Genomic DNA, 18,882 nt, shown 5'->3' with positions numbered 1-18,882 from the left:
CTGTACTCCTTGTCAATTATTAATAGAAATTAATCAGCAAATCCTGATCATTATCTGGGAGATGAAAGCAGACCCTTTCTTTTCTTTTTTTTTTTGGTAGAACATAAAAGCATGGGCCATGCGCTATGAAAAATGCAGTACTATTAACGGCCTATTTGCAGTAAGTCCTTTGCGCATGAGTGAAATCTTGAGCATGGGTGAAATCATGAGTTCGACTCTCCATTGTGCAGACATATTTGTTAAAAAAAAATGTTATTTTTTGTTTATTTTTTTTATTTTATTTTTTGGGGGAAGAATACACCTTTGTACACCCTCTAAAACTCAAAAAATTACAAACCAGCCCATCCATCCATTCTGTCACTGCAATCTTCCAAGTTCTGTACCTTTTTTTTTTCCCTTCCCCCAAACTCAAAAGTGGGTATCCTGATCTGCAAATTTAACAACTAACATTGCACTACGAATACTCACAACAAACAAAATTCCCCTACCAATTACATATTAAAAACACTAGTTGTCCTTTTCACATTCCTATCAAAACAAACACCACCATCACTGCAATCAAAACCAGACACAAAACACTAACCATATATCTCCGTCCATCTCCAGAAGGCATCTCAGTGGGAAGAGAACACTCCTCACCATTAAAATACACCCTTGTTGGAAACCCATCCCCATGAATGACATCAATATCCGGTGTATGCTTCTTAGAGAAAGACATCACTGACTGAACTTTTCCAGGCACTCTGGGATCAACATCCGGATTCTTCCCATCAGATATTGGCATCAAATAGTTCAACCCAATCAATCCTTGAAAAAACACAGTATTCTTAAGCTTCGGTAACTTAGTGCCATTAAAAGAGTAAACTTTCTCAAATCCATCAAAAGCCTTGTCCATTCTCACAGAAGTAAACCAATCTTTGAACGTGTAATCAGCCCAGTTGAATATTGTGATCCTTGCTGTCCAACCTTTGCGGTAATCAGAGGACACATGCCAGTTAATGCTAACGCCGCAGTTGTCACCGCATGGTAGACGTTTGGGTATGTCTCTGTGCTTGAGCTTAGCCCAAGCTTTGGCTTTGGCTGTGCGGTTCTGGAACGGGACGAGGAGAGCTTCGGAAGGGAGGAGCAATGGCGGAGCGTTTGTGTCGCATGTTGCGTCCTCGTCACAACCACACGCGCATGTGTTGCATGGCACGATGGAGTCGTTGTAGAATGCTGAGAAAGAGACGCAGCAACGTGAGCTTTTGAGTTTGGGTCTAGTTATGTTGCAAACCACCTGCCAACTTGCTACTGCGTATGTGCTCGCCATGAGGCCACTTGGGTCAGGGAATGTTGAAGGGCTGACTCTCTTTGGAGGTCCGCATGTGTACTGTGGATTAAGAAAGCCGTTGATTTTCCAGTGTTGAGGTGGGAATAGTGCTGTTCTGTTTAAGTCTGGAGGCATTTTGAAGACTTGGAGTTGGAATATGGCGTGTGATTTGGTTTCATTCATGGTTGGTGGTAAAAGTGTGCCGTTTTTGCAGCAAAATGGTAGTTTGCCGAGTTTGTCATCGTTTTCCATCTCCGGTGGGAGGTCGGTGATTACCGGCTTTTTTTCGCAGTTCATGACTGGAGTGAAGTCGAGGTTTTTGTAGTACTGACCTTGGACACCGTAGATGCAGTCTGAAGAGTCTTTTTTGAAGGTGTATGCACCTCTCATGGTGTTGATGAACTCGTTGCGCATCCATTCCCATGTTATGTTCCAGTTGTCAAGACGACCAAGAGGATTATCATTGTCTATTGTCACTTGAGCTAAGTAGTTGTTCTCGTACGCTTGGAGCACATCGTAGACTATGTTTAGATCACCGTATTGCCTGGGTAGGAACTTGTTTTTCTCTTCCTTCTTCTTCTTCTTGAATTTTGGATCCTTCACACAACACACATACATGTTGCTCCCTGTAAATCAATTAATTAAACAGATTCCTATTTTATATATCATCACTTAACTTTATTACAAACAATATGTATATCAAGATTGAGCTAACCTTTCTGGGTGGGATTGGGGCACTTGAATCCATCGTTTTGGAGCTTGATAGTCTTGGGCAATGGCACACCTGGTGGTTTAACCCCAAACTGAGTCCCTGTTAGATCAATCTTCACCTGAATCTGATTGATATCACCGGCAGTATCAATGGAGTTAAGGAGATCAGTTTGAGGGAACCCCGACAAGGAAGTCCCATTCCCGACCTTTGCCGGGAAGTCACTGCCCTCTGTCAACACTGCACCGTCAACCGAAACCAAAATCTCATCGTGCTGAAAGCCTATGAACATCTTCCATGCCTTAAGGTCAGTGTTCATTGTGTTCATAATTTTGGCCATGGACTTGAATGCGTAAGCCTGAGCTGATGCATTCTTGACATGTGGGAACTCTTTGGCTCTTGAGATGAATGTGTATGTCAAGAAGATACCGTCACAGTTGTCGAGGGCCGGAAGTGGTGGCGATGCTGCATCATCGTCGTAGTCTTGTGCGAAGGCATCGGAGATTAACAGGAGGGTGAAGAGAAGAACTCTGTTAAGTTGCATTGTTATTGAGCTTCTTCTCTAGCTTTATGTTCTGTTTTATTTAAGTGGTGATGGTGGTGTTTAGGAGAAAGATTAATGGCTTCTGATACATATGGTTGTTTTTGGGAATTCAGGAATTCCAGTGGGAATTGGTGAATGTTTTTGGTTTTAATACTTTCATGGTTTCATTTGGGATGATGAATGGTGTTGCATTTGAATGGGAGGAGACTTGGTCTCCTGAATTCTCCTCCAACGGATCCCAACCGTTTTGGTGGTTGGGAAGCAACGGTCAGTAACCACTTTTTCATCTTAGCACGTGCAGGACAAGTGACCTCCTGGTCTTGTAACTAACTTCAGTATAAACTATGAACTAGTGCTTAAATGGACAAATTGAGGCTATGAAGACATTGAAATACATTTGTTGATTCATTGAATGAATGAATGAATAATAAATGAACAAAAGAGAGTTTACTTGGGGGAATTTAAACTAGAAACAGTTTCTCTCAAAATGAAAACTGAACTTTTTGTTCATGGCTTTGATGAGGATCTTGTTGATGATGAAGGAAATGAGAATTTGGTCTTCTTCCTCTTTCTCATCTTAGGAGGTCTTGGGATTTCTGGCTTAGAATTATCACCCTTGAACATCAATGAAAGTTGTTGAAGTCCTCTTGGTTGATCAAAATCTGAAACATTCCAAAATGCAGAAAACTAAAGTGAAGCTCTGTTTGCAGTTTAGCAATATTTCAAGATTATATTTTGATATAGAAATGATCATACCTTCAGAAGCCCATGAGGATTCTCTAGAAGCACCAGCAAAGTTTCCCAACAGTTGTTGAAGAGAAATCAGATGATGGCTTGAACTCATTCATCTGTGATAAAATATACAAAGACAAAAAGATTGTCAAAATGAAGAAGATGAACATCAAAGAGAGATTTCTTTTTATTTTTCTTTCTTTTTACTGAATGAAAACCATACCCAGCTTGGAGCATGCACTGATGCATTGTCCCAACCCACATGAGCAACATGTCTAACATTTGTTGGGTGCCCAATCTCCATCTCATGTTCTTTAGCAACTGCAAGAAAACAGAGGATAAAAATGATTGAAATGTGACAAATGTTCTGTAACTCTCCAACATAAGAATCCTTTGAAGAACATTACCAAAGATTTGGGAAAAATACTTAATCCCTTTAAAGAACCCCTTTATTTTTGCCATGGGAGTGATCTCTCTTCAAACCAACAAATGCTTCAGAACAAGAGTAAAATGATCATCAATGACAACAAAAAAAATATAAAATTCCTTTGTGCATAGAAACCATACCTTTATGGAGATGTTTGGATTGTCTTTGGGCTTCAAGAGAGAACCTCCTCCATTCCAAGTCCATCCTCAATCATCCTTCTTAGATGTTCTTAGATGTTGACAAGAGGAAAGCAAGAGACCACCAACTAAAAAAGTTAGTTGTCTGTCCTGTGTTTTATGAGTCAAACCATTGAAAAAAACCTCAAGAACAAAGTCAAACGAACAATTCTATAATAGCACTGTATTCAAGAAGATCAAGAGTTTAAGAGAAAGCATTAATAATGGAATCCACTTTCTTATGTCTAAATACAATCTTCTCAACTATGTGAGATACACCAAACTCTGTTTTGATAATCAGGGAAACTCAGATGGTTGTAGCCACGTTTTTAGTTGTCATATTAGATATAGCAGAGTTGGTGGAAGACATGCCTCCATTTCCTCTGATTTGGTATGTCTATGTTTTTATTTATTATATGTTCACAGGATCTGACATGAAACATGCTATGTGATTATGCTAAAATGAAAAGAAATCAGAAAAGAAATCAAAGCCCCGTTGAGCATTCTCTGTTGGTGATTGGATGCACCCTTTGTTCCCTGTTTGGTTGTTTCGTTCTTTTTTGTTTTTTTTATTTTATGCTTCACTTGTGGTGAACTGAGTTTTTTCCTCTGCTATTTATTTTTTTTAATTTATTTTGGATTGTTTCATTTTACAATGAATTAATGATTTATTTATTAAAAAAAATTAAAAGCCCTAGAGAAAAGTGTGGAGATGATATCTCTACTATCATAAGAAGTCTGGAGTTCTTAAACTCTCGGTGGAGAAAATTGGTGTGACTCTACTGGCAGAGGAGGTTCATGATCAGAGCACAAGTTAGGACTCTTTTGGTGGTTTTGAAGATAATTTTTCTTTCTCACTCTGTTCTTTAGTTTTATGTCCTTTTTTTTGCTCTTTTCTGTATCTAATGTACTTTTATTACATTCAATGTCTCGTAGGTTCTATGTCTTGGGTCTCTAAGCATTTGATACCACTAATCTTTTATGTTTGTTCCACTCTGTGTTTGTTGATGATTGTTGTATTTTTTTTAATTAAAGTAATTTATTCATCTTTTAAAAAAAATAAATAAATAAATGCATTTCAACTGTGTAAATGCATGCACCCACTCGTGAGCATCTCATAATGAAGGTGAGTGTGAGACCAAATGGCAAAATGACAGTTTTATCTCATCTTATTGTCCGGCACCACGTGAAACATTATGCCCATGCCTTAATTATTGAAGGCTTATTTGTGAGCCCTTCTTTCTTCATCCCTTGGGCACAACAACCAATTACTTTCATGATCACTACTGTGAGTGACCTATATACCACTTGTATCGTCAATAGATTGGTTTTTTATATATATAAAAAAACCATGGAATGGCACGTGTATCGTCAATTCCCTGTGATGCTCTCTCTGTTACCGGAAAGTCATTATTTTAAGTTACTGGTTTGTAAAATCATAACATTATACAAATTTACTAGATATGGTTGCAGTGGTTTATTTATGGCAATTTGTCCGTTTTGTCTGCCGAGAAAACATGTGACCTTCAACCTTTGCAGTGCTCTTTCACCTCCAAGATATTAAATTATTATGGTCATAGGGCTTGCTGTATATTAGACTCTCACTTTTAGAGCCAATCTTTAGTCATTTTAGAGAACTATTCTAATTCTGAACTCCCCATGTGAAAGATACTTATCTTCTAGAATATTTGATTGGAGTCAAACAACACATCTTCGACAATTATTCTAATTTATTTTTATTAATTTTAATTAAAATTAATCACATATGTTTTTCTTAGTTATTAGATGATTTAGACGTAAAAAGAAGAAAATTGGAAAGCTCTGTATCTACCATTAAATAAAGTCTTGAAATTATTAATTATTTTTCTAATTCATAACAGTTATGAACATACTATTAGAATTTGTTGTGGTCTTTATCTCTTTTTTGTTGAGTGGTACCTTGTGTATTTTGTTTTGTTTTTTTTTAATATATAAATTATATTTCATTAAAAGAAACAAAAAGCACAAATATAATTGAGGTACAAAGTTCGGTTTACCCTTGAAGTAAAAGAACATATTGCCCAAAATAGAGAGAAAACAAACATGTATTATTTTTTTTTCCTTTGTTTTCGTGATTATTTTTTTAACCACTTTTTGTTTTTTATATTTTTTATGAATGTGGATAAACTACTTCAATTTAAACTAAAAATAAACAAAAACAAAATAGTGAAAATAATAAATAAGAAATACAACACACCTACAACACCACTAGATGTGATACGGCAACTGCCCAAAATAAAAACAGATAAACAAGAGGAACAACGAGTTTCCTCAAAGCCCAATATATCTAGGAAAACTAGCCCGTGGTCAGCTCCTGAGCTTTTTTAGCCCGCTAGGTCCCCTTGGACAATTTCATCCACTGTCTTAAAAACTTTAGGCTGCGTCGGACGATAGAAATGGGATCTTCTAGCTTCCCTCTTACATCGTCTGCAAGTGCATATATAGCACCACGATAAAAGTATGAAAATCAATTTTCAATATAATAGTATGTGCAGGCAAGATATTGGCGTTAAAAATACAATCATTTTTAATAAGACAAATATTTCACACCAAAGTCTTCACAACTAAGCCAATCATATCTCTACTAGAATGCTTCAAAAGCAGTCTCCAAGAGCACTAGATGTGGCTTATAAACAGAGGTGGCTCTGGCAGATTGAGAAGCCTACTAAAATAATCCCACACTTCTCGAATGAATGGGCAATGAATGAAAAGATGACTGACAGATTCGATCTATGAATAACAACACATCACGCAAGTTGTTTTAGCCACCTTTTGGTGATTAAATTTAGTATTTTTGTACATGATTTGGTTTTTCTTTTAATCTATTCATGTTTATCTAGTATGGTTTTAAAACTAGCATCCGGACTGTCCTTTCTCGCATGTGAAAAATTCTTAAAACAAGAACTCATATCATGTCCCGTGAATCACAGCATGTACTTCTGAACACAATATGTTCCAATTTGAACAAAGAAAGCAACATGTGCACTGTATGATATAACAAAAATATCAAGGAGAGTGATCACTCAATTTATAAAAAGAAATTAATGAAATGGCAACATGGTTTGCTGGATGTATGAATTATAATGCCTTATCATCAAGGTATACTTATTCCTGTTTAATTACAGACGATGTTCCTATTTTGGTGGAGTACTGAGACAAAAGTAGTGGTTTTGAGTCTTTTGACACGCAACTCCACTTCCTCAAATTAACATCACACTTTCAACATCACTATTCTTAAAATAGGAAATAGCTAATAGTGCCATTATTTGCCAATATTGAAATCTCAATTTCAGAGGGAGCAGATGGAATCTAATCGGAACAATGAAAATTATGACACATGCCATGACAAATTATGGCACATGTCATGACTAAATTAAGTTTAGCCACTGTCTGCCGGAGTCAGAGAAATGTCTGGACATTGTGGTAATGTGTTTTTTAATAATTTATTACAGTGAGCATGAAGAAACATCGTCGCTGTCTGTTTGTTGTTTGTTCGTTATTTTTCACCTCCGGTGTTATATATATTTTAGATGCATGATTTATTTATATTTCATTCAAAATAAAAAATTATTGATATTTAATAGCAAAGAAAAATATCAAATAACATATACATTAATCCAATAAATAAAGGTAGACTCTGATTCACTACTAAAAATGGATGATTTTCCCATGCTCATTTTAGGGGAGTTGACATCGTTTTATTATTTATGTGTACTTTGTTCTTTAAATTTTTCTCTTTCCCTATATTTATTTTATCTGTTCTCTTACGTACTAGTATCCACTTGTCATCACTATTGGTGGCGGTGCTTCTATTCTCATGTTCTGGATTTATTTTTTTAAATAAATTATGATTTACTCATGTACGAATGTTTAGATGTTAGATATCTATCTGTTTCCACCTTGTTTGGGCTTTGTTTGTGGTTTTTTTTAATTGTTTTTTTATTTGTTTTGGTTTTGGTTCGCGGACCAGCTTTTCTAATGTTTTTTTTATTTTGTATTAATCATATTTATTATTTTATAATTTTTTTTAATAAACCAAGAGTTTATCAAAAAATAAATAAATATAAAAATACACAAATTATAATGATTTATCGACTCTCGAAAGATTTATTAACACGGCCAAACATCACATCATACAATAAAAACTCATTATGTGCATGCTCATAAAATTTACAAAAAATCATACTAAACTAATAAATTTTTACTGTCATAGTCTTTGGAGAGATGGAATATAACTTCTTTTATAGCCGTAAGGTTGTTATTTTAATACATTCCATGGTTCATTCAAATTTTTTTATAAAAAACAATTGTCATGTGAAGGGCTGGAAATGAATTTTTTTAAAGAAGAAAAAACCTTGAGCAGCATGTGGATGTAGGCAATTACGCAAGTTGCTACTTAATTCCCACTTGCTCGGTGGCATTATAAACCAAGCACCATTAAGGCTTAAGCAGGGCCTAAACACTATCATCATGCTTTTGTTTTCTTATTAATTCACCATTCACACCAGTGAGTGCATCTTGTTTCTAATTGCTGAAAGCTTTAGAAGTTCTTCATGTGTTTTTATATTAATGCAACCACCTGAAGGAATATTTATAGCACCAAGCTCAGAAATTAAGGCTGGTAAACCCTTCAATTTCCTCTACACTTTATAATGTTTATATATATATATATATCTTCTCCTATACTAAGGGTGCGGGTTGGAGTTCGGTTTTTCAGTCTTAACTGCAGGCCAAGTTTGTAGCCAAGCTTCAAAGCTTAAGCTATAAAGGAATTAGAGTTCAAGCCTCTCAAAGGCATCAAATTGCTTTAACTTAGTTATTTTGAAACCATGTGTTCATATGATGTGTTCTTGACTCCTATTTATTTCTTTTAATAAAATATCTAGCATGTAGTTCATTTTCCCTTAAGAAAAACTCTTATTTATTTCTTAACCATGTGCTAAGCAACTAAAGCTCTTCTGTATCATGTGGATAACTTTATTGGATTCATGATTGTTTCATGGAGATTAAAATAATGGTGTTTGCATGAATAATATATATATGGCCGTCTTAGACTAGCTAGGCTAATAACATGTGTTCTAAACTTTGCTTAAAAAACTAGGTTGAAGACACAAATGCCTATGTCATGTGTTTTATTTTTTAATATTTATGTATATTTTTTATTTTATCCGTGGGGAAGGGCAAACGAAAAACGACGAGAGGCCATCATGAGAAAAACCAAAAAAAAATGACCTAGAGTTGAATTTTTGGGTTAGTAATATTATTACATTACTGTGCATATATTATAGATACTGTAGTGATACTATTCAAGAGGATGTCTGTAATACCCTGAATATGTGATTAACTGTTGGAAAATATATTCAGGGTATTACTATAGTTGCAGTAAGATTTTTCTACAGAGTAATATTGTTGAGAAACCCCAATGTAGCGTAACGAGGACTTAAGTGTAAAAGTTTATAAAAGATTTTGGGTTAAAGAGTAATAGAAAAAGGATTGATATGAAATGTTTCTGAAAACCAAGGACTGAAAGGTAAGATGGAAGGGATCTTTTTGAAATGTTGTATTATAATCCAAGGACCATTGGATAATTTAAAAGGATCTTTTGAGAATACTATTTTTGTAATTCAGGGACCATTCATGAGTTTTTTTCAGTGACTGTTTTTGTAAGGAATTATGTTTTTGAGGGACTAAATGTAAATTTCGGCTGAAAGTTAAATTTGGAGAAAAATCTAGAGCTTGAGTGTTGTTACATCTTCTTCTCCACCGTTTCTTTGCTGATGAACCCGAGGGGTTAAAAATGAAGAAATGGGAAGAAATTTGAGGTTTTAAGGAGAGGGACTTGGAGATCGTCGGAGGGAGGTCTGGGAGGGATGACTTTGAGCTTGGTAAGAAGCTTCTCTGTATTGTTTTTAGCAGTGTATGCATGTATGATATATATATGTATTTATGGTTGGATTTGATGAAAATGTTGATGAATTTGAAGAAATATTAATGAGAATGATGAGGGTGTTGTTTTGAGATGAAATTTGTGCTAGAAAAACCCTCATGATTGAGTGATGAAATTACTTGAAAATGGAGATGAGATTCTAGGAATTCTTGATGCATCGAGATTAGGGTTTGGTTTGGTTAATTAAATTGGTGATGATGATGATTAAGGTATTAATGATGATGGTTAGATTGAAATGGGTTGAGTTAGCCAAGTTGATTTGGTTGGATCAAACCAAGTTGGAATTGAATTGGTTGAATTGATTTGGTTGAGTTGGGCTTGATCAAATCAAGTTGAGATGGTTTGGGTTTGGTTCAGTTGATTTGGGTTAAGGGTTTTGGACTGAACCAAGTTGGTTCAATGGATTTTGAATAAGAATTGAGTTGGTTCAAGCTGGTTCAGTTTGATTGAGTTTGGTTCAGTGCAATTAAGCTTGGTTCAGTGCAATTGAGCTTGGTTCAATGGAATTGAGATTGGTTCAGATTGGTTTAACTGTGTTTAGTCTAAATTGAGTTGGTTTAAGTGCAATTGAAAGCCAGTTGGATTATGCGAGGTCGGATTTTTAACCGATTGGAGTGAGTGGGCCCAATAGAGAGTTGATTATTATTTTTTTATATTTTTCTTTTTGAGTTTAAATATATTATTTATTTTTATTATATTATTCATTAGGTGTTGTTCGGTCTTGGGAGGGAGTTCGAGTCTAGCAAGGAACCCAAGGACACCGAGTGAGTTGGTAGTGGCTATTATTTTTAAATAATTGATTAATTATTATTATTTTTGAAATAATTATTTAATGGCTAGTATTTTGAAAAATAATTGTTTAAGTATTTCTTTTTTATCATGTTTAATTGTCGTATAATGTTGAGGTATCACGTATATTTATTTGCCGTTGATGTTCCCCGACAATCGTATTGATACATCAATTTCGTATAATTATACGTATTTATAAATAGTATAAAAATACATGTATATGTGATTTAATTATTCGGTTCATGAATTTATTTTTTGGATGGTTATATATGCTTTTGACTTGGAATGATTTGTGAAATCATGTGCGTGTATTAAAATGTTTTACCGACAATATTTGTGGGATCGGTTTTTCATTCTCGGCATAGGAATGGTATTTTTGTATTTGGATTTTACTGATATTATGCATGTATCGTACCGTGAATGTCCTGGATAAGGACCATGTGATATGATTTATACAGTTTGTATTATTCTTTGCATCTACATGTTGTTTTGGATGGTGACGACGGGCTAAGGCCCGACTCTGCGATGAGTGGGTCCCCACGGGCTAGCCTTTAGAGGTGGCGTGGTGGACTTGAGTGTTGATTGGTCCAGATCAGGTGGGAGCGTAGAGCCCTGATTGGATGATACATCGGGATCCCGGGGTCACCACATGCGGGACCGATGGGACAACGCTCAAGGGTACGAAGACCTGACGGCTCCCAACCTGAGTCGCTGACTGGCTAAGTCGGGGAGAGTTTTCGGGGCTATGGATTTGAGAATGGTTTTTATATTATCGATTATTTTTGACGATTGATTTATGATGAATTTATGTTTCAAAAGTTCTTTAAAAATGTATTTTTGCTAGAATTCCAGTATTTTTGGAAAAGTTGGAAAAATTATTTAAGCGAGTTGGTATTTATATACTTTATATACACTATATTTAAGTATTTGGAATTATTAAGCCACTCACGAAGCCATTGAATGTCTCTGTAGACTGCAGAGAGCGAGGAACCTAGATTACACGATCGGGTTTTAGAGCGAGTCGAGGGTTCGATCCCAGGGAGCTGCAGTGGGTCCCTCATTTCTTTCTTTCTTGTTATTGGTGTCATGACCTCAGTAGCGGTTGTACTGCAAAATTAGAATAATTATATTTATTGTATTTATGTATTTGAACCTGTACTTGGTGAAAAATTATAAATTGTGATTTGTAGAGTCCGCTTTTTGTTTAAAAGCGAGTTATCGGGTTTCAGTTAAAAGGGAATTTTAACTGATGGGTGCCACATTTACCTCGGTAGAAGGGGTGGGTGTGACAATGTCGTTTTTCTCCTCTCCAGAATTGTAAGGTATGGGAGATTTATTAACTTGGTTTGGTTCCTGAAATATCTTGTGGACGTGTATATAGTAAAAATCTAATTGCTCATGTGATGTTTGGCTAAGTTAATAAATTCCTAGGGGGTCGTTAAGCCACTATAACTAGTGCACCTTCATACATATCTGTCTTTTGACACCCTATTGTGGTGCAATGCTAGTTTGTGGCTTTTTGTTAAAAAAATTTGAAGTGAGTCGGTATGGGACTATGGGTTGATTCTTCAAAAATTTTATATTATTTAAATGTATGTTTTCATCAGTGTTCCGTTAATAATTTTAATATATTTTTAACTATAAATTAATATTTGCTCCAATTAAACTAACCTTGCACAAACTTAAACTAGTTTTTTTAATTTTTGCTTAATGTTTTCAGCTTATTTGCATGCACATTATATTAATGATTTTTCGAAGCCTTATTATGTATTGTGATTGTAAATTTTAAGAAAATATATTTTGAAAGATATTTAGTAAACATAAAAATATTGGAGGTCTAAGGCCATCTCTAACCCACAATCTCAAATTTTTATCCCAAATCTCAAATTTGATTTTGCTACAATAAATTATACTCCAACCACAAGTTCCAAAAAAAATTTATTTTTTTACACATCTCATTTTTTTTAAAAAAAATGGATAAATCACATGCATTAATTATACTTGAATATTATTATTACTATTTAATTACAAAATACTTGAAATTAATTATTTTTAACAATGATTTAATTAAATATTATTTATAATATAATATATTACTAATAAAAATTATTTAAAATATTATTTAATTTATGATTTAATTTATTTAGAAATTTAATTATAAATTTTTAATTAGTTTGATAAATAATTTATAAACACACAGTTGATTACAATTTAATTAAAAAAATTTTATTATTAAATAATTAATTGCACATAAAATTTATAATTATATTAAAGTATTAATTATATAAATTAATAACTTATAATTTTTATTAGTTACAATAATAATAAAAAAATATTAAATAAAAAATTATAAAATATATGGGACCTCAATTTTAGGGTCACAATAGTTGGATCCCAAATTTGACCCACCTTCCCACTCCTAAATTTGAGGTAGAAAAAGAGGTAGGTTGGAGCCAACCGTGACCCCAAATTTAAGATTTAGGATATGATTAGAGATGAGCTAAGTCACTCGTTCACCTTGTTTTCAGTTTGATCTAGCTATATCCAGATCGGATGTATGAGCTTTTACTGTCTTTAATTAGAACTTCATTTGGTATTGCATTTAAAAGAGGATTATTTTAAAAGCCCAATTTTCATTCAAAACCCTACCATGCACTAATGAAAGCACAATAGTCTAGGTGTTCTTCTCTTTGGGAGTGTGCACATGCATTTATGCATGCAACATAGTTATTTAGTTCTTATTAATTATCAATCATCAGTTATATATAAGCATTGGTGAGGCTTAGTTGATTATTATAAATTTATAATCTGATTATAAAATACTTTGTTAGTACTTACAATGCTATGCTTGTTATTAGAGGATTTCACCAATTAGATATCAACTTTACTACTAATTGACTTGTTAAACACAAAATTGTATATATATGTTACTAATAATTAGTACATTTTAAGTTTTTTTAGATATCCTATTTATGGTTTTGATTTCATATTTGTTAATCATTGTTAACCAACTAAAATACATTAATACAAGATCTGTTAGTCAGTCAGCTCGTAAAAATATAAATAGAGTTGAGAGTAGGTCGTTCTAAATATGAGTCTTTTCTTATTTAGTTTTGATTCTATACCGTAGTTATTATATTCACAAATTTAATAATTAAATTTTAGTGAGTATAATTAGATCAACAAGCAAAAACGAAGAAAGTTCTTTACATAATCACATTATCATAAGCAAATTTCACAATCCATTTTGTTAAAAAAATTAAAAAAAAAAGTCAATAAACCATAAACCTTCGACAAGATCAAAAAAAAAATAAGTGGTTTTGTTCAATAAACTTAATTTTATCCATTTTTCTAAAAAAATAGAAAAAAAAACAAGTGGTAGTTGGAAGCAATTGATGATAATTATGCCCCTAAGTTGAGATCTACTTTGCCATTTAAGATAATGTCAATACCCTATAAAATATCATTTGTCATGTAATAAAAAACAAAGCCATGGCCATGGCCATGGCGGCACCCGGAAAAACATGTGCAAGCCCAGGAAAAAATTAAAGAAAGCCGAAGCAAAAGGTCCATCACCAACCCCTTCACTCCCCCCAAAGCCACTGTCATCCAAATTTCATATAAACACTCAAATATTTTATATTCAAATCCACCGTCAACGAGAATCATCATCTTCCAATTTTTTTCATCTATAAATAAGTCTCAAACCAAGAAACCACAACCACAAACACAGAAACTCAAGCTTCATGGCACCAACCAACCCATGCAGCCATCTTATAATCACAGTGCTCTCCTTACTTACCATCACCTCTATCTCAACATCCTTTCCCACCACTCTAAGTGATGATCCCTTGCTTAAAATCCTTCACACATCCTTAACACAGCTCAGCACCACCATCAGCACTGCCACAAACTTACACCGCCGCATCAACGAGCCAAAACAGCAGGCAGAGCTCGAGGATTGCTTGCAACTCCTCGACCTCTCTCGTGACCGTGTGCTCAGCTCGGTCCGAGCTATCACTAAAAGCGAGCACACAGATGCGCGCACATGGCTCAGTGCTGTTCTGACTAATTATGACACTTGCCTTGATGGGCTAAATGGTTACGTGAAACTCTCCATGGAAACTCAACTCAAGTCCTTGATGAAATCCACGAGCGCGTCACTGGCCTTGTTGGCGACCAGTGACGACGATGACGACGATGTTATCACTCAAGTGGTCGAGTTCCCGTCCTGGATCTCAAAGCGTGATCGAAAGCTACTCGAAGCTGGCACGGCGATGGATGTGCAAAGCGAATGTTGTTGTGGCCAAAGACGGGAGTGGGAAGTTCAAGACGGTGCAAGACGCGTTGAATTCTGTCCCTGATAATGGCAACACAAGGTATGTTATTTATGTGAAGAAAGGTATTTATAAGGAGACTGTTAGGCTTGAGAAGAAGAAGAAGAACGTCATGATCGTTGGTGATGGTATGGACGCCACTGTCATCACCGGTAGTCTCAACTTCGTTGACGGAACCACCACCTTCAACAGTGCCACGTTGGGTGAGATTTAATTTATCTATATATATATATATATATATCTTTTTCTTTTTAAAAATAATAATTTAATAAAACTTTTTCTGTGCGTCAACGAAATGCAGCTGCGGTTGGTGATGGACTGATTCTCCAGGATCTAAAGATAGAGAACACTGCCGGAGCTATAAAGCACCAGGCGGTGGCTCTCCGGGTTGGAGCCGACCGATCAGTGATCAACAGGTGCAACATCGAGGGCTATCAAGACACGCTTTATACGCACTCACTGCGTCAATTCTACCGTGACAGCACTATATCCGGCACAGTCGACTTCATCTTCGGTGACGCCGCAGTCGTTTTCCAGAATTGCAAACTCGTTGCACGGCGTCCCCTGGACAACCAGCAAAACCTTGTGACAGCTCAAGGGAGGATAGACCCCAACCAGAACACTGGCACTTCCATACAGAACTGCCAAATAGTTCCCAGTTCTGACTTAAAGCTTGCAGCAGGTGCTATAAAATCATATCTTGGTCGGCCATGGAAGGAGTATTCTAGGACTGTGTTCATGCAGTCATATATAGATTCACATATTGATCCTAAAGGGTGGTTGGAGTGGGATGGACAGTTTGCACTAAAGACTCTGTTTTATGGGGAGTATATGAATAAGGGGCCTGGGGCTGGTACTGGTGGCAGGGTTAATTGGCCTGGTTATCATGTGATTACTGATGCTAATGTTGCTAAGTCGTTTACTGTGGCTGGGCTTATCCAGGGAGGAACTTGGCTCAAAGACACTGGAGTGGCTTTTACTGAAGGACTTTGATCTCTTGATGTAGCTAGCGCTTGTAATCTTGTAATGTTGCACTGAGGAGTGATCCTTTAACTATGTATCTGCGTTTCTGGTTTATGATAAATAAGAGACCTTTGCTTTCCGTATACCTTTGTTTATATAAAAGTATTAAAAAAAGAAGAGTCAAATTTAAAAGAAAATTAAAAAAGAAATTAAAAACAATCCTGATAATAAAGAAGATACAAGAAAATTCCGGTTTATAAAAAAAAAATAAAAGAATAATTGCTAATTTTTATTGGTTGTTCCAATCTTGGGCAATAAAAAAAACAACACAAATAAAGAAATAATAATCAACAGTAAAAACAATGATAAAAATGATGGAAAAAACTTGAGAGAAAGACATTGCTAATATACTTTTTTTTTCATAGATAAAGACTCTCAACTATGCAGATCATAATATAGCTCTGGAGTAGTCTACTCTCCCCAAGCAGCTCAGGTTAATTATTCCAAATGGTAGTCTTCGCTAGTCCAACTGTCCTTTTCTATTTTGCTCCCTCCGTTTTTTCCTCTTTTTTTGGTGTTTTCTTTTTATATCTTTCTACCTCTTTTTTCTTTTCTTTTAATAATATTGTGATTCATTCATTTTATTAAAAAAAAACGAGAGAAAGACATCGAAGAAAAAATAAAAAAAATCCAAAGCTAGAGATGAGAAGGTTGACGGTTTGAGAAGAGAGATTGCTGAACACGCAAGAATTAAACATCTTATCATCATAGATTTTCATCTACCGATAAATCTGAGGTTTAGAATGAAAATGTGTTTGCTTTTAAGATAGATCCTCTAAATTTTAGAACCATAATAAATTTGCAATGCCTACTATTTTGTGATTGTGATTTGAGAAATTTGGATATCATGAATCCCTTGATTTATTTTAAGCTTTGAGAAATTTTATTTAGATGGAAAGCTAATATATGAGATTATGAGATTCTATTAAATTTTATTAGAAAATTTTCAAACCGTTGATTATTTAGAATTATTGCTTGGTTACGCATAGATGAAACATGATAGAAATTGATCTAGAAATTTGATTAAAAAAGGGGGAAAAGATATATGTGAAAGTTTTTATTTATAAATGTGAGGGAAAAATATGAAAAGGCTAAATCTTTGGACTTATTCACAAAATAGGGGGAAAAAGAAAGGTAGGGTTTACTCACAAAATTGTGTAAAATGTGAAAATTAAATATTCAAGGATTTATCTGCAAACATTTACAAAAATTTAGAGGAAAGTATCAAAAAAATGTAAAAATTCTGTTGAATACCATGAACTCCTCTGGAGTATTGTTCTTTTTGTGAGGGCAAGGATAGATTATTTTTCTTGTGAGAATTTTTCTATTGAGACTCATTTGAGAGAATGGAAGCTCCATTCGAAGATTACTAACTCTTTTGCAGTTAGTGGTAGACCACTCTCCTTGTGAGAGCCTCCAACTGCACCCCTTAAAATTCACTTGAGAGAATGGAAGCTTCTCTTGAAGACCATCAACTTTTGTGGAGCACTGTTCTTTTTGTGAGAGCCTCCCCATTGACTCTTAAGACTCACTTGATAGAGTGAAAATCGACTCTTGGAGAAAAACATCTCTTATGAAGTCCAAAGCAATGGTAGACTACTCTTTTTGTGAGAACCTCCTCACTACCTCTTGAGGCTCACTTGAGAGAGTAAAAACTCTACTTGAAAGCTACCAATTTTTATGGAGTCCAAATTAGTGATAGCCTGCTCTCACTGTGAGAGCTATCCCACTACCTCTAAGACTCACACTCCACTTAAAGACCACCAATTCTTGTAGAGTACAAAGCAATGGTAGACAATTCTTCTTGTGAGAGCCCCCGGCCCCACTGCCTCTTGAGACTCACTTGATAGAGTGGAAACTCCACTTGAAGACCACTTACTGTTGTGAACTACAAAACAGTTGTGGACTGCTCTCCTTGTGAAACTTCATGAGTATGAAACTTCAAATCTTTTAAAAAGTTTGAATCAAACAACTCAAGTTCATGATTCATGAAAATGGAGAGATTGTGACTTAAGATCCAAATAACAAACATGATCAAAATTAGCAAAGTCAAAAGAGACGTCTAGCATGTTTCTCGGCCAAAGAGTCGGGAGGAATCGAATCGTCATGGTCCCTATCCTCAAAGTCGAATAGGTTCAAATCATGTGAAAATGGAAAAAAACTTAAGAAAGTAATATTGCGTAAACTAGAGTTTCTTATCCTTGTACTCTCAATCCAATTCATGCACTCATGTATGCACTTTTTGAAATCAAGAAAATCAATTCTATGTTTTTTGTTGATTTATTTTTAATTAGAGTTTCTAGAGACTGGGATAATTAACTTTAGGGCTTGCCCCTAATGAAAACATGAATCCCTGATCTTTTGTAATCATAAATAATTAAAATTTAATTTATGAGTTATTATTTTTGATTGATCAACCCTACAAAAACAGGTTGAAAATAAATTAAGAACCCCATAACTTTTTTTTTCTTTGGTAATTCCCTTGCTTGTACTATATAGACATAGGACTATGGAGTTTTGGAGTTTAGATGTTTAACTTTATTCTTGATTGATAATAAAACTGAATGATTTAATTTTTAACTATAACACTACTCTTACAATTGTTGAGAGTTAATCATAACCAAAAATTACTTTTAATTATTATTTTTCACATTAAAGTTAGTATGACTATATAGTGTCAGCTTCTTGAAGAAAGAAAAAGAAAAAGAAAAAGAAAAAGGAGATATGATAGATTGAGAACATTAAAAGAGAATTATAAGTGAAACTTATCAAAGGGAAGAAGAATAGAGATGCTTTCGACCACATAATCAATCAAAGTTTTCTTCAAAAATCGATCATTTTAAAATGGGA

The 18,882-nt window shown here is 34.6% G+C and overlaps 2 protein-coding genes and 1 pseudogene across 2 annotated transcripts; 1 reads left to right on the top strand and 2 right to left on the bottom strand.

The window, feature by feature from the left end:
• Positions 1 to 520: 520 nt before the first annotated feature.
• LOC120277875 (COBRA-like protein 10) lies at positions 521 to 2,881 on the bottom strand. The gene is made up of 2 exons (XM_039284723.1): positions 2,025 to 2,881; positions 521 to 1,935 (listed from the first exon to the last, which is right to left on the bottom strand). The coding sequence occupies exons 1-2, from the start codon at positions 2,560 to 2,562 to the stop codon at positions 521 to 523; spliced, it is 1,953 nt and encodes a 650-aa protein (XP_039140657.1). The 5' UTR covers positions 2,563 to 2,881.
• Positions 2,882 to 2,989: 108 nt separating this feature from the next.
• Positions 2,990 to 3,974, bottom strand: LOC120277241 (CRIB domain-containing protein RIC10-like). Its single transcript, XM_039283997.1, has 5 exons — positions 3,862 to 3,974; positions 3,702 to 3,786; positions 3,518 to 3,615; positions 3,319 to 3,403; positions 2,990 to 3,224 (listed from the first exon to the last, which is right to left on the bottom strand). Exons 2-5 carry the CDS (start codon positions 3,754 to 3,756, stop codon positions 3,070 to 3,072), a joined length of 393 nt encoding a protein of 130 aa, XP_039139931.1. The 5' UTR covers positions 3,757 to 3,786; positions 3,862 to 3,974; the 3' UTR covers positions 2,990 to 3,069.
• Positions 3,975 to 14,408: 10,434 nt separating this feature from the next.
• Positions 14,409 to 16,107, top strand: LOC120277036 (annotated as a pseudogene).
• The last annotated feature ends 2,775 nt before the right edge of the window (positions 16,108 to 18,882 follow it).

The sequence above is a fragment of the Dioscorea cayenensis genome, chromosome 15 (genome assembly GCF_009730915.1).
Source record: "Dioscorea cayenensis subsp. rotundata cultivar TDr96_F1 chromosome 15, TDr96_F1_v2_PseudoChromosome.rev07_lg8_w22 25.fasta, whole genome shotgun sequence".
Taxonomy (NCBI): domain Eukaryota; kingdom Viridiplantae; phylum Streptophyta; class Magnoliopsida; order Dioscoreales; family Dioscoreaceae; genus Dioscorea; species Dioscorea cayenensis.
The sequence above is the reverse complement of the archived record's forward strand: the minus strand, read 5'-3'. Positions and strand labels throughout refer to the sequence as shown.